This window comes from Heloderma suspectum, chromosome 9 (genome assembly GCF_057233095.1).
Source record: "Heloderma suspectum isolate Gila_16-S chromosome 9, 16-S_ref, whole genome shotgun sequence".
In the NCBI taxonomy this organism is placed as follows: domain Eukaryota; kingdom Metazoa; phylum Chordata; class Lepidosauria; order Squamata; family Helodermatidae; genus Heloderma; species Heloderma suspectum.
In genome coordinates, this window is record NC_139466.1 from 2,221,663 (window position 1) to 2,236,346 (window position 14,684).

Genomic DNA, 14,684 nt, shown 5'->3' on the forward strand with positions numbered 1-14,684 from the left:
ACCAGGTCCACTGTAAGTTACCCCCAGAGGGGAAAGGCCAAGGGAGATTGGCCCTTTGGAGCTGTCAATTCAGGCTGTTGTTTGCAGCAAAGGCACAACCATTCGTTAGTTTAGCCTCTCGAGTCTGATGTCGGGTTTTTAGTTGGTTTTATGTGCCAACCTCCAAGTGAGAAGAGTTACATAAGGCTACTAGGTGAGAGCTAGTCGGGCCTCTTGAAGGAGTACTCTGTGAGAGGGAGAATGTGAGGAACGTCTTCACTGGTGAAACCTGGTTTTGGCAGAGGTCAGAGTGGCAGCAAGGAAATGGGGTCAGCAATTCTAACACCACTGGGTGGATTATGATTTTATTGGGCCTCATTTTTGTGGCGCTGGAGTTTAACTGTAAGCTGCTTTGGGGAGCCACCCTGGGCTGAGAAATGGGGTTTAAATATAATAAATTAAATTGAAACATGTGCCTCTTGAGTTTCCCAAGGGTCTCCTTCCAAACAAAGTGTTTCCTGGTGCTACTAGGCCCAGCATGGAGCTGTGGCTCAGAAACCTCACAAAGCAGGAAATATAGGTAGGGTTTAGCAAGACAGGAGAAGAAATAGTTTCCATGAGTAAAGCCTTTTCCCAGAGTCCAGAAGCTCCTGCACTCTTCCTGCAGGCCACATACACACCCCACCCCGGAGTTACAGCACCTGAAAGCAGAAGAGAGACCCTGGAAGAAGCACTTCGGAGAGCTCACCTGCGGCGTGTAGGGCCCAGGCGTCATGGCGTCGAGGCTCTCCAGGTCTGCCTCCTCCAGGGCTGCTTCCTTTGCAGTAGAGATATCCCGCTCAAGCTGGGTCAAGTGCTCATCATACTAAGGAATGGAAAGAGAAGAGATGGCCAGGGCTGTCCAAAATGAAAGCCGCTCTTGGCAGGTTCTATGCGATGGACCACTTACCTCCGCTAGTGTCTGGTAACAGATGTTCACTATCTCCTGAGCCGTTTTTGTATATTGGCTGTCAGGCCCTGAAATGAAAAGCATACATGTCCCCTTGTGACATACACCCTTTTGCCAACACAGATCTTTCCAGGTCTTGTCCAGGTGGTTATTGATGACTCTGAGTGGTATCTGTTGAAGTCTCTTTTTCCTAGGAAGCTACTTCACACAGCCAGGCAAAATTTACTAGTAAGATCTCCTTAACCTCTGGCTCTAGAACAGCCAGTCCTCCATTCTGTTCAAGGCTACCCACATAAGAACATCGGAAGCTGTCTTATACTGGGTCAAGGCCACTGATCCAACCAGACAATTATTGTTGACACTGACTGGCAGCAGTTCTCCAGGGTTTCCGGCAGGATTCTTTCCTAACCATACCTGGGATTGAACCTGGAACCTTCTACATGCGAAGCAGGGGCTCTGCCACTGAGCTATGGCCCCACAGAGCAGGACTGGGCCCAGAAGGCTAAAGGAGCATGAGAGAGGGAGGAGACAGCTTTCATCAAAGGAACTGGCCACATTTTAGCAACACAAACTTGTGAATGTCCTAATCCCAGCATGAGATGGGATTAATTGTGGAGCCAGGCTCAGGTCTTATCCTGACATTTCTGTGTAAATGCGAGTCAAAGGGCTAGAAACACAGCACATCACCAACAAATTTTCTTACCATTGTATTTGATGCTGTTGGCAAGGATGAGGTTCACATCATCCAGGAAGACTTCTCGGTTCTGGTATTTGTGTTTGGAGATATTCTGGAATGAATACATGGGAGATAAGGTAAGAGTGTAGAACAAATGGGGAACTAAGGGAACAATGTAACGTGCTAATTTTGACCTACAAAACTCCTAAATGGAGATGAACTCTACATGCTACCTCCTTCCTTAAACCTCACTTCGTCCTGGTGATTCTTTTACCTGTGAAGGTGCTACTCACCACCACCACCCTGAATGTTCAAACCTATCTATGAACGCATTCCTCTGTTATTTTTTTACCATAACTTTTAGTCCAAAATGTGGCGTTTAATGACTGAGGCTACGTAAGTGGAATTACTTCAAGCTTTGCTTATATGTCCATATTACAGTTCTGTTCTTGATATTTTGCCTAGCATTTAAAATGCTGTCATCCATCCTGAATCTTTGAGCTCCATGCACTCATGTAGCTTTGTTTAGCCACAAAAACGTCATGTCAGGCAAAATGCCAGCAACCTCCGCAGTACACACCTTGCGAATTGTCTCCAGGTCCATTGGGCTGACAATGACTTTGTAATAATCTGGCACAAATTTCTTATTAACAGGATGATGAAATGGCCAAGACTGCAAGCAATAAGAGCACAGAGAGGTCATGAGGAAGCAATTCTTGCAGAGCGAACATATGTTAGATCAAGTGTCCCCAGGGGAAACTGAAGAGTTTTTGTACAACATCCAGCTGAAACTAGGAGACACTTTCCATTTCCCATATCTGCCAACCAACCCCAGGTCCTGTGGTGGTGCCTGAAGTTTGCTGCACAGCCCTGGCCAAACCTGAAGTAAATACAGGGATAAGAAAGCTCCAGAGCCAGATAGTTTTCTGGCTGCCCATCAACATTCGTTAAAAGCAGTGTTACTCAGGTACAACTCAAGGAAAATCCTTGAGGATGAACTAGGACAGGGCCAAATTTGCAGAAAAGAAAAAGAAAAGAAAAAGGGAAAGAAAAAGGGAAAGAAAAAGGGAAAGAAAAAGGGAAAGAAAAAGGGAAAGAAAAAGGGAAAGAAAAAGGGAAAGAAAAAGGGAAAGAAAAGGGAAAGGAAAGGGAAAGGAAAGGGAAAGGAAAGGGAAAGGAAAGGAAAGGGAAAGGAAAGGGAAAGGAAAGGGAAAGGAAAAGAAAAGGAAAAGAAAAGGAAAAGAAAAGGAAAAGAAAAGAAAAGCAGGAGCCTGCATGGGTCAAAAGAAAAAAAGGATGGAGGAAGCCAGACACACACGCACACACATGCACCCCTCTCCAATGTGCATTGCATTGTTTCAAGAAGAAGGCAGCTCTGCCATGTTTGTTTCCCAGACCTCCCCTGCCCCATATTAAGATCCACAGGCTCTCTCCATCACATCCACCACTATCTGCTACGGGCATACATACGTCAGGAACAGCCATCATCTTCTGGGTAACAATGTTGTCCAGAATAAAGGAGAAGGCTACTTGGTCATCATCATCCAGAAGCGGGTTAATTGCCTTCTCCAAACGAGCCAGTTTATCTTCCTTCTGAAATGATACCAAGAAACTCAGCTTGAGAGCAGCTCCCTCAAAACAACCCCCATTCAATTATACACTGTATTTGTTATATTTTGATCCTGTAATCAAGTATATTTTAACATCTTCTATTCCCACCCAATTAATTTGGGTATAACTGACATTTGAACCCTCCCACTAAAACTATTAAATCAAAGGGGCAGATGTGATCTACACCTCCTGTGCTCAATTGCTAATGACCCCATCACTATGATCTGGTTTACACATAACAGCTGCAAATCATGGGTTAATTAATTAACCCACAATTTGCCACGGTGCATGCTGGGCACATTCCACAGCTATTTGGAATATTCAACCCCCAGTTGAGCTGATCGGGGGTTACTACAAGATGTCTGAACTCAGACAGTATAGGTTAATCATGGGTTAAACAACCCACAATTAACCCACAATTAGTAGTAGAACATGCTCAGCATGCACCACAGTAAATCATGGGTTAATTACCCCATGATTTGCCACTGTTACATGCGAACAGCCCCTATATCTGTAATGCTCTCTCACGCAGGTACCCAACAGGTCACCACAGCTGCCTTGAGCCCTTTCAGAAGAGATCTCCTTTTAGACCAGACTCACCAAACTGCAAACATGAACAAGATTTCAGCTCAGCCCTAAAATACCCTCAGTTGCTAAGCAAATGCTGTAACACAAACTACAAGCTCTCCTTCCCTCCACACTCAGATTAACACAAGACTTGCCTCTTTTAGCTTTTGATCACAGAGGTCCAACATCGACTGAGAGATCTGGGTCAAGGAGTGTTTTGGCCCTGGAAACACATGCCAAAAACGTTCACTGAGAAATACTGCAATGTCAGAGGCATTCAAAGTTGATGGATGGCTTTTATTAGTGGGTCTGAATGCCAATTATATTTTTGCTCCAAAATCCATATTTGTGTAATAATTAGGCCAACTCAAAAGTCGCAAAAAATGCAAGGTTTCGAGATCTCCAAATTTCCATCAGGTAAGATGCTACAAAAAAGCAGGTTGGGGGCGGGCGGGGACGGGAACAGGAGTGGGGAGCGGCTGGCAATGCTATAGTCATGATTTTGTTGACTTTTGTGGTGATTTACATGAATATTTTAATGTTGTAGTAGCAATAGTAGTAGAAATGATTTTAAAAAATAATGAAAATAATAAAATTTTCTGTTGAGAACTGCCTGGAGGGCCATGCTTGGCTAAAAGGAAGGTTCCAAATATATAATCAATTCATGGTTAGGTTGGTCCCCTTTCCTGCTGGCATAAAGAGTTAACTCCCAGGCTCACTGCAGCTCTTAGAGTGCCCTCTCTCCATTTTACAGCAGTGGTTTAAACAGCAGCAAACTGTTTATTTATTTATTTGATTGATTGACTGATTGATTTGTACCCTGCCTTTCAACCAAGAAAAAGAGCACTCAAGGCAGCTTACAATTGTAAATAAAACTTGATTAAAACAATACAGTAAATGCATGAAAACACTATTTAAACCACAATAATGAATAAAAACAAGGCACTGTTTTATCTCCCTTCCCCGCAACAGGTAACAGAAGATCAACGGCCCCAGAGAAAACAAGGAACAAAATGAGGAGGAGCAGGTATTGCAACCCTTGCTGGATAGGCAAAGAGTTCTGGTTCAGTTTTGTGTCTCCCAGTTCAAGGATGCAGCTGGTTAGTCAAAAATGGGTTAAGACAAGGGGGAGGAGGGATTTCAGCAGGTCCAGATGGCAAAATTCTCCTCCCTTAATTTTCTGCTTTCCTCTTGTCTAAATGTGTCAGGTTCCTTTTTCATTTTTCTCATGTCAGGCAAAAGAAATCAGCCACGATTAGACAAGAGGAAAGCCGAAAACCAAGGGAGGAGAATTTGCTGGCAGGTTGGAAATATTGAAAGGCAGTCAGAAAAGCAATTGGCCTCCCCCCACCACCACCCCCGCCCCACAAGGATGAGAGAAGCACCAGAGGCTTTAAAGTACAAGCCAGGTCAGTTCAAAACAGAGTAACATCAGAGGGAATGTCCTTAGTATCAGGGCAGATGTACAAATAAACTCTTTAAACCAGGGATAGGCAACATGGTGCCCTGCACCCCCAGACACCTTCCTTGATGACCACCAAGGTGCCCTACCCCTCCCACTTTTTTTAAATTAATGTGTTGTATTACTGGCAGCTGGGATTGCTTCACAGCAATGTGAGAACCTCTGGCCACTGCATTTCCATGAATTCTCTGGGCTACATGGTGGGGCTCAGAGATATCCTTAGGAAATGAGAATGGTGAGAAGCCGCAGGTCAAAGTGTGTTGGGGCTCAGACCTCACCTCTGCCTTTTACTCAGCCTTTGGGGCAGGTTACTTGTCCTTTCATGGGAGCCATTTTGTGGTGGTGCCTAGGACAGTTTCTCAAATTGTCAAATGTGCCCTCAGGCCCCAAAAGGTTGCCTAACCCCAATTTAAAGCCACCATTCTCCACTCTCCTCTCCCTCCCTCGCCTTTTTCACCATGTTCCCAGAAAGAGCACCATGTCACTGCCCCAGCTGTCGCTACTGTCTTTTAAGACTGGGATGCTCCATACTAGAAGCATAAGAGAGGCAAGAGAGAAATATTTTAAATACCGTTGTATGTAGCGCTGTTCTTCACAATCAGCTCCAGCTGTTCTCGGAACTCTTCACGAGATGGGTAGAGGCGTTTGCGGACGTTCTCGCGCAGGGTCTGCAGGTCCATTGGCTTTGTGATGATCTTGTAATAGTCTTTGACGACCTTCCCATTAACAGGCTGGTGGAAGGGATATGTCTGGGAGCAAACAGGAAAAGAATATAAGCTACCATCTGCCTAGCACTCTAAGCAGGCAGCTGACACCTACCTTCCCAAAATGCTACCAAAGCCACTTCAAGCAAGCAGCCCCCATGTGATAAACATTCCCTATCGATAGCACCCCTCATTTCTTAACATTTGTCTTCCTAAGAATAGCCCTGCTGGATCCACTCAGCCTGCCTTGAGAGCTATAGGCAGAAAGGCAGGATAGAAATAGCTATTGTTGACTAATAGCCATTGACAGACCTCTCTTCAATGAATTTGTCTAATCCCCTTTTAAAGCCACCTGAACTAGTAAGTGTTGGTTTACATACCTTTGTGCAGTCCATTAAACCAGACTTCCCCAACTTGGTGCCCTCCAGATATAGCTGGCTGAAGGTTTATGGGAGTTGTAGTCCAACATATCTGGAGAACACCAGGCTGGGGAAGGCTGCAATTAGACAGACAATGAGCATTTGGGGGCAGAGACTGCAATGCCTGTAGCACAACCAGAGCGCGGGGGATAGAGTGGTGTGCTTCTCTGAGGTTCTCCGCATATAGTGCTGGAACCCAAATGCTGGAAACCAAGGATTAAATTCTTAGCCACCCATGGGCAATGCGCACCCCATCGAAGGGCCAAACTATACTTGATGCTAAATGTGAATATTTTTAGAAATGCAAATAGTAGCCACTGAGCTCAGAATTCCAGGGGAGGGTTACCCTCCCCACGATCCATGGTCCTGATGAACACCCCCCACCCCCCACAGGGCTGTTTGTATCAGGAGGGAAGCTCCCAGTGGTACCAATGAAAGCTTCCATCCCAACACAAACAGCTTGGGGGGATTTTTTTTGTCAGGACTGGGGGGGGGGGATTCTCCTTCCCCCTCCCCTGCAGTCCCATGTAATTTGGCCCTGTGGATGACTTGTAAAAGGGGAATATTTTCTAGATACCATCTTTGAGAAAGATAGGGGGCAAGGTTAGAGTCCCCTTTGACCTAAGCCAGAGGAAAGGGAGTTTTCCCCAGCCTGGTTCTCCCCTGGACCAGAGAGAACCACAGAGCTCCTTCCCTCCTTGGCTTCCCCCTTCCTTTGCCTTTTATATGTGGTTTTCCAGCCACGCTCATTTCCTGCCTCCTTTCCTTGATCATAAGTAGGCCTCTCTGAGGGATCAAGAGAGGCAGCTGATGGAGGAGCCAAGCTGTCCGCACTTTCATGAAGGGCTGACGTGTCCCCTGTGGCTCCCTCCTCTCTACTCAAAAGACATCAGAGGGAACCCACCTCGCATCTGCCTCCTGAATCCCCACACACAAATTAAGGAAGTATAATTCTCAATAAACTCATTCATGAGGAGAGCCAAGTAAGGGGCGAGCAGGCAACATTCTCCACTTCAAAGAATTACAGGAGAAAGCTTGCCTTCAAATTCCAAACACTGACATGAGTGAAGGATTTCTCAAGGAGCTAGTCCTCCAGATATCTGGATAGCATAAAACCATCTCGCCCCTTCACATAACACAGGACCAGAACACTGCAACCAAATGTCACAGGCCCAAAAGCTCTTACATTGGGAAGATCTCGCATTTCATTGATAATGCTTTCCAGGACAGAGGACAGTGTCACCATGGGGTCCGTGCGTCGGCGGTGGATGGATTTGTGAGGTCGCTGAAAGAGATAGATGCAGGATATTACAACACTTTTAAGGTTCACACTCAATGGACTGTTCATAGCCTGAAAACGAGCATCTCAAAGCTTCCAATTCTGCCTGTGCAGCTTTTCCTCTTTAGCAGGGAGGTTGCAGTCTGGCTGCTGCTTCAACTTCCTGAGCAGAATCAGGGCCAATTTTACCACAAATGCAACAAGGTTTACAATAATCCCATAGGAATAAAAAAAAAAATAGAGTAATCAATAGTAATCAGTACTGGCTGTAAAATAAAACTTTATTACATACTATTAAAAATGTTAAAAGATGTTAAAAGGCCTGGGTCAAGAGCACATTCCCTGCAATTGTCTCCAAGGTGGATCACAGGGGGAGAACTATAAAGACTCAAGGGCTTACGTTTAAGTAGTCGCAATGAACCGTGGTTCCAACGCGCCGTTTCTTCTTTGGTGGGAGCTGCTGTTTTGGGAACTTCAGGACTAAGGACTTCCTGCGAACCTCATCCGCACTGTGAGCAGACAGACAGAAAGGGACCTACTTCAGCTTCCAGCTCCTCTCCATCCAGGGGGTCTGGCTCCCCTCTGGAGGGGACTAGTCAAGCATAAGTAGAACAATGCAAATCCCATTTACGCTGGAGCTGCCAGTGGAGTAAATGGAGCTGTAAATTGAAGATTGCACCCTCGACTTTATACTCATGATCCCTGCAACCTCAACACCAGTCAGCCCCCATTGAAGTCTGCTGTATCTTTCTTAAGATTCAAAGACGCTGTCAATTCCACTTATTGTATTAATCATCCCAACAAATCAGAGCCTTCTTGGTGGTGGCGCCTCTGCTTTGGAACAGCCCTGCCAAACAAATCCATGAAACACCTTCACCGATGACCTTTAGGCACCAGGTAAAAGCTTTCTTTTTGCAAGGCTTTTGCCTGATGGATTGCACCAGTTTACTGTTTAATTCCCCTTCATGGATCACTGCCTTGTTGTGGCGAAGGGGCTTGCGTAACTCAGTGAAGCCATAAGCTATGCCGTGCAGGGCCACCCAAGACGGACAGGTCATGGCAGAGAATTCTGACAAAATGTGGTCCACTGGAGAAGGAAATGGCAACCCACTCCAGTATTCTTGCCAAGAAAACCCCATGGAACGCATCACAAGGCTAAAACAGATGACGCCGGAAGATGAGCCCCTCAGGTCGGAAGGTGTCCAATATACTACTGGGGAAGAGCAGAGGGAATTTCCAAGTAGCGCCAGAAAGAGTGAAGCAGCTGGGCCAAAGCCGAAAGGACACTCAGCTGTGGATGTGTCTGGTGGTGAAAAGAAAATCCGATGCTGTAAAGAACAATATTGTTTAGGAACCTGGAATGTAAGATCAATGAATCAAGGCAAGCTGGAGGTGGTCAAGATTGAACATCGACATCTTGGGAATCAGCGAACTAAAATGGACAGGCATGGGCGAATTTAATTCAGGTGACCATCATATCTACTACTGTGGGCAAGAATCCCTTCGAAGAAATGGAGTAGCACTCATAGTCAACAAAAGGGTGGGAAAAGCAGTACTGGGGTACAATCTTAAAAATGATAGAATGATCTCAGTACGAATCCAAGGCAAACCATTCAACATCACAGTAATTCAAGTCTATGCCCCAACCACTGATGCCGAAGAAGCTCAGGTTGATCGGTTCTATGAAGACCTACAACACCTTCTAGAACTAACACCAAAAAAAGATGTCCTCTTCATCATAGGGGATTGGAATGCTAAAGTAAGAAGTCAAGAAATCACCGGGATAACAGGCAGGCATGGCCTTGGTGTACAAAATGAAGCAGGACAAAAGCTAATAGAGTTTTGCCAAGAAAACATGCTGATCATAGCAAACACTCTTTTCCAACAGCACAAGAGGCGACTCTACACATGGACGTCACCAGATGGTCAATATCGAAATCAGATTGATTATGTCCTTTGCAGTCAAAGATGGAGAAGCGCTATACAGTCAGTAAAAACAAGACCTGGAGCTGACTGTGGCTCAGATCATGAGCTTCTTGTTGCAAAATTTCGGCTTAAATTGAAGAACGTAGGGAAAACCACTAAACCATTCAGGTATGACCTAAATCATATCCCTTATGAATATACAGTGGAGGTGAGGAATAGATTTCAGGGATTAGACCTGATAGACAGAGTGCCTGAGGAACTATGGACGGAGGTCCGTAACATTGTTCAGGAGGCAGCAACGAAATCCATCCCAAAGAAGAAGAAATGCAAGAAAGCAAAGTGGCTGTCTGATGAGGCTTTACAAGTAGCTGAGGAAAGAAGGGAAGCGAAAAGCAAGGGAGAAAGGGGAAGATATACCCAACTGAATGCAGAGTTCCAGAGAATAGCAAGGAGAGACAAGAAGGCCTTCTTAAATGAACAATGCAAAGAAATCGAGGAAAACAACAGAATGGGAAAGACTAGAGATCTCTTCAAGAAAATCGGAGATCTCAAGGGAACGTTTTGTGCAAAGACAGGCATGATAAAGGACAAAGAAGGCAGGGACCTCACAGAAGCAGATGAGATTAAGAAGAGGTGGCAAGAATACACAGAAGAACTATACAGGAAAGATCTGAATGTCCCTGATAGCCATGATAGTGCGGTCACTGAACTTGAGCCGGATATCCTCGAGAGTGAAGTCAAGTGGGCCTTAGGAAGCATTAGTAACAACAAAGCTAGCGGAGATGACAGTATTCCAGCTGAGCTATTTAAAATCCTAAAAGATGATGCTGTTAAAGTGCTGCATTCAATATGCCAACAAATTTGGAACACTCAACAATGGCCGCAAGACTGGAAAAGGTCAGTTTACATTCCAATTCCAAAGAAGGGCAATGCCAAAGAGTGTTCAAACTACCGCACAATTGCGCTCATTTCACATGCCAGCAAGGTGATGCTCAAAATCCTACAAGCTAGGCTTCAGCAGTATACGAACCGAGAACTACCGGAAATACAAGCTGGGTTTCGAAGAGGCAGAGGAACTAGAGATCAAATCGCCAATGTTCGCTGGATCATGGAGAAAGCAACAGAATTCCAGAAAAACATCTATTTCTGCTTCATTGACTACGCTAAAGCCATTGATTGTGTGGATCACAACAAAATGTGGCAAATTCTTAAAGTGATGGGAGTACCAGACCACCTTACCTGTCTCTTGAGAAACCTGTACGAGGGACAAAAAGCAACAGTAAGAACCAGACATGGAACAACCGAGTGGTTCAAAATTGGGAAAGGAGTACGACAAGGCTGCATATTGTCACCCTGCTTATTTAACTTATATGCAGAGTACATCATGAGAAACGCTGGGTTGGATGAATCACAGGTCGGAATTAAGATTGCCGAGAGAATTATCAACAACCTCAGATATGCAGACGATACCACCCTAATGGCAGAAAGCGAAGAGGATCTCAAGAGCCTCTTGTTAAGAGTGAAAGAGGAGAGTGCAAAGGCTGGTTTGAAACTCAACATTAAAAAAAAGAAGATCATGGCATCTGGCCCCATCACTTCCTGGCATATGGAAGGGGAAGAAATGGAAGCAGTGACAGATAGACATCACCTTGCCGACAAAGGTCTGTCTAATCAAAGCTATGGTTTTCCCAGTAGTAACGTATGGCTGTGAGAGCTGGACTATAAGGAAGGCTGAGCACTGAAGAATTGATGCTTTCAAACTGTGGTGCTGGAGAAGACTCTCACGAGTCCCCTGGAGTGCAAGGAGGTCAAATCAGTCAATCCTAAAGGAAATCAACCCTGAGTACTCATTGGAAGGACAGTTCCTGAAGCTGAAGCTCAAATATTTTGGCCACCTAATGCGAAGAGAAAACTCTCTGGAAAAGACCCTGATGCTGGGAACGACTGAAGGCAAAAGGAGAAGGGGACGACAGAGGATGAGATGGCTAGATAGCATCACCGATGCAATGAATATGAACCTGAGCACACTCCGGGAGAGAGTGGAGGACAGGAAGGCCTGGCGTGCTATGGTCCATGGGGTTACGAAGAGTCGGACACGACTGAACGACTGAACAACAACAACTGTTTAATTGTATCATGAATGGTTAAGTCCCAATCCTGATTATTGATGCGATGTGGCTATTTCTGTTTCACTGTATGTTTTTGGTACTATAATTGTTTAATTTGATCATACAACACCTTGGATACTTCGGCAGAAAGGTGACTAATGAACACTTTATATTCATAAACAAACCCCATGAGATAAGTCAACATGGCTCCATTTTACAGGTGGAACATTGAGGCTGGAAGACTGTGATTCAGATAAGCCTTCTTGTGAATTCATGGCTCAGGTGGGATTTCAACTGAGACTGGAGCCCAGCACCATCAGCTATGGGGATGGCGCTGAGCACCTCCTCAGCCCTCCTCACCTCTCGATGAGCTGCTTCCCCAGGACAATCTTGGTGCCCTCCACCTTGATCAGCTCTTCGTTATCGTTAGGAATGACCGTCTTCTCCAGCTCCTCCTCCTGCTCCTCCGTCATGGCCACAGGGTTGGAGGGCGGAGCGTTGGTTTGGTAGTAGAGGGGGCAGAACTTGTTGGTCCTCATGTGCCCAATGGCGCCACAGGCGCCGCACTTCAACTGCAGCAGAAGGAAAGGCAGCAAAGGGCCGTGGTTTACACACTCGGGGAAGGAAGTCTTTGCCCACACTAGCAAAAAGGTGCACATCGAGCAGATGCAGGCCAGGGCATGCAGAGGTGAAATCCAATTGTGAAAATGTTTCTGGATGAGACTGTGGCAACAGCAGGAAGTGCCAGCAGGGAAGGGGTTCCTCCCCTTGGCAGAGCATTCCTGCTTAAAGAAGCACAGCCAGTGTTGTCATCCCACAGCATCCCAACAACCCAGACACAGCCTAAGGCCAGGTATGCACTAAAAGGAAAAGACAAATCTGGATCCTGCACCAGTACAACCCAGATGACGCAAAATTGGTCTAAGCCAATAATGTTAACCAAGCAAGGCTGCCTGTCTTCTTCCTCATAGGCCTGGGGCACAGGAGGGAAACTTCCAGCACGTGGGCCTAATCCTGCCCAGAGAGGTTCCCCATCAGTCTGAGGGAGCCTCCTTGGATTCACTGCTGGATGAATCCCTGCTGCTATCTCCAATCTGAGATGGGAGCCCCTCTCAGCATGGGGAAAGGCAAAGTGGGCAGGGCAGTGATGTCAGTAAACGTGGCCATAGCCACTGACATCATCTAGTCCATGGAGGGCCTGGTGCAGGGCCATTTGAGGGGTGGGAAAGGAATGACTTAGAGCACCAAAGCCCCACTCACTAGAAACCCCAAATGCACCCTGGCTTCTGAGATGTCGCCAGACACATCTGCACATTCCTGTCTTAAATTTAATTTATATCCCACCTTTCTGCCCAAAAATGGCACTCAAGGCAGCTCGTCTGTGTATTTACCATCTGTGAATTTATCTTCACAGATGTAAGAGCAACAAACTTTCTCTGAAGAAAAAAAGGACGGATGATGGCAGAAGTAACCAAAATTCAAGAGAGAGCTGTTACCTTCAGATCTGGCCGCTCCTTCATCTTCTTGGGCTTCTTCTCAGGCGGACCCTTCAGTTTTTCCTTCTCTTGGTTTCGTTTGAGCCGTCTCAGCTGCTCCTGGATCCGGCGCCTCTCCTTCCGCATCTCCTCTCGATGCTGCTCATCAAAGAGGGCAAACTTCCGACTGGAATACAAAAGCCCCCCATCAAGGCCTTTGACTTGGCCAGGGCCCCACTTTCCAGCATCTTCCATTCTCAAACCCCGGACAGAAAATGTCTTGCACAGCTGGTTCTAGACAGGCTCCAACAGGGAGTCCTGGGCAGGGCTGGGCTCAGCACCTCCTTTGCAACCTCACCGAACTTCAAGTAGGGCGAAGTTTATATCCATTGGCCCTGCGTGCCTGTGCTCACCCGGCAAGGCTGGGCAGCAAACCCAGTGGCCAGGGATATACCACAAGAACAAGTCCTGAGAACCATTCAGACATTACTTTAGGAGTGCAAATAGAGAAGCCCCACAGTCAACTGCATGAAGAGAGCCAATGTCTCCTTGGGACACACATGGGTCTCTGAAGGCACCTGATGTATGGCCCAAAATGAGCATGCAACATCCACTGAAACACCTATTCTCTGACTGTCGACACTGGAGCTTCGCTTGATTCCCTCCCTAATGACATATCAGTCTAAATTAAAAGCCTTTTTGTTCCAAAGGATTTGATTTTGTTCACTCTGCTTGACTCCCTGAGTCTGCTGTTTATTTTCTTATCCACTGTCTCCCGTCTGCATTTGTTAATGTTAATTTTTTAAAAGCATGCTGGCTGCCTTGTGCAGAAAGGGGGATATAAATGTTTTTTAATAAATCCATAAATATAAATGTCCTATGCTTTTTCCTCCTTTTGCACCTTGCCTTTCATACGGGGATTCCCACCCTACCAACATGTCACTCCTGTAATGGAAAGCAGCCTTTCCAGAATGCCCTTACATGAACTCATCGTCCTTGGTTGTCCGTATTCTGCTGTAGGCATCAATGACTGAGGGCTTACGGACCGTCTCGCATCTCACATACTCCTTCCCATCCTCATCACAAAAGGTGCGGTAGATTTTCAAGCGGCGACCGGTGGCAGAGGAATTGAGGCTGGTCACTGAGGCCGTGTCATCATCTTTGTGAGAGCCGCCCAAGTTGCCGGGGGTGGAGGCTGCAAAAGAAACATGGCTGCATGCTGAGGAGTGAGCCAATGCCCGGGCCTCCCAACTGGAAGAGGAGGGTTAGCTCCCTAAGCAAAACTGAGATGCCAAGTCCCCAAGATCCAATGGGGCAAGGAGCAAAGACAGGCCTCGGCACTGGATATTTCGGAGAGCACAAGAACCGCTACCTCATCACCTGATGCACCTGATTAGACAATGGCACGTCCCAAGGCAGCCCCTTTCACCTGCCTCTTGTGCTCACTGGCACTTCTGTTCCAGTCTCTGTGTTCCTTTCTCCACAACTTGTAAGCCCCATTTTATGGAAGTCCTCTTCCTCCTGTCCTC

General features: G+C 46.2%; 1 protein-coding gene across 12 annotated transcripts in view; it reads right to left on the reverse strand.

Moving 5' to 3' along the window:
- Nucleotides 1-14,684, reverse strand: part of TAF1 (TATA-box binding protein associated factor 1) — a 46,598-nt gene that overhangs the window by 8,031 nt on the left and 23,883 nt on the right. For all 12 annotated transcript variants that reach the window (XM_084813463.1, XM_084813462.1, XM_084813468.1 and 9 more), the window contains 12 exons: nucleotides 14,137-14,350; nucleotides 13,177-13,342; nucleotides 12,041-12,252; nucleotides 8,047-8,155; nucleotides 7,554-7,652; nucleotides 5,816-5,993; nucleotides 3,938-4,005; nucleotides 3,075-3,197; nucleotides 2,185-2,277; nucleotides 1,632-1,716; nucleotides 929-996; nucleotides 728-844 (listed from right to left, as the gene is read on the reverse strand). In XM_084813463.1, coding sequence (XP_084669589.1) covers nucleotides 728-844; nucleotides 929-996; nucleotides 1,632-1,716; nucleotides 2,185-2,277; nucleotides 3,075-3,197; nucleotides 3,938-4,005; nucleotides 5,816-5,993; nucleotides 7,554-7,652; nucleotides 8,047-8,155; nucleotides 12,041-12,252; nucleotides 13,177-13,342; nucleotides 14,137-14,350 — 1,532 coding nt within the window. The remainder of the gene's footprint in view (nucleotides 1-727; nucleotides 845-928; nucleotides 997-1,631; nucleotides 1,717-2,184; nucleotides 2,278-3,074; nucleotides 3,198-3,937; nucleotides 4,006-5,815; nucleotides 5,994-7,553; nucleotides 7,653-8,046; nucleotides 8,156-12,040; nucleotides 12,253-13,176; nucleotides 13,343-14,136; nucleotides 14,351-14,684) is intronic.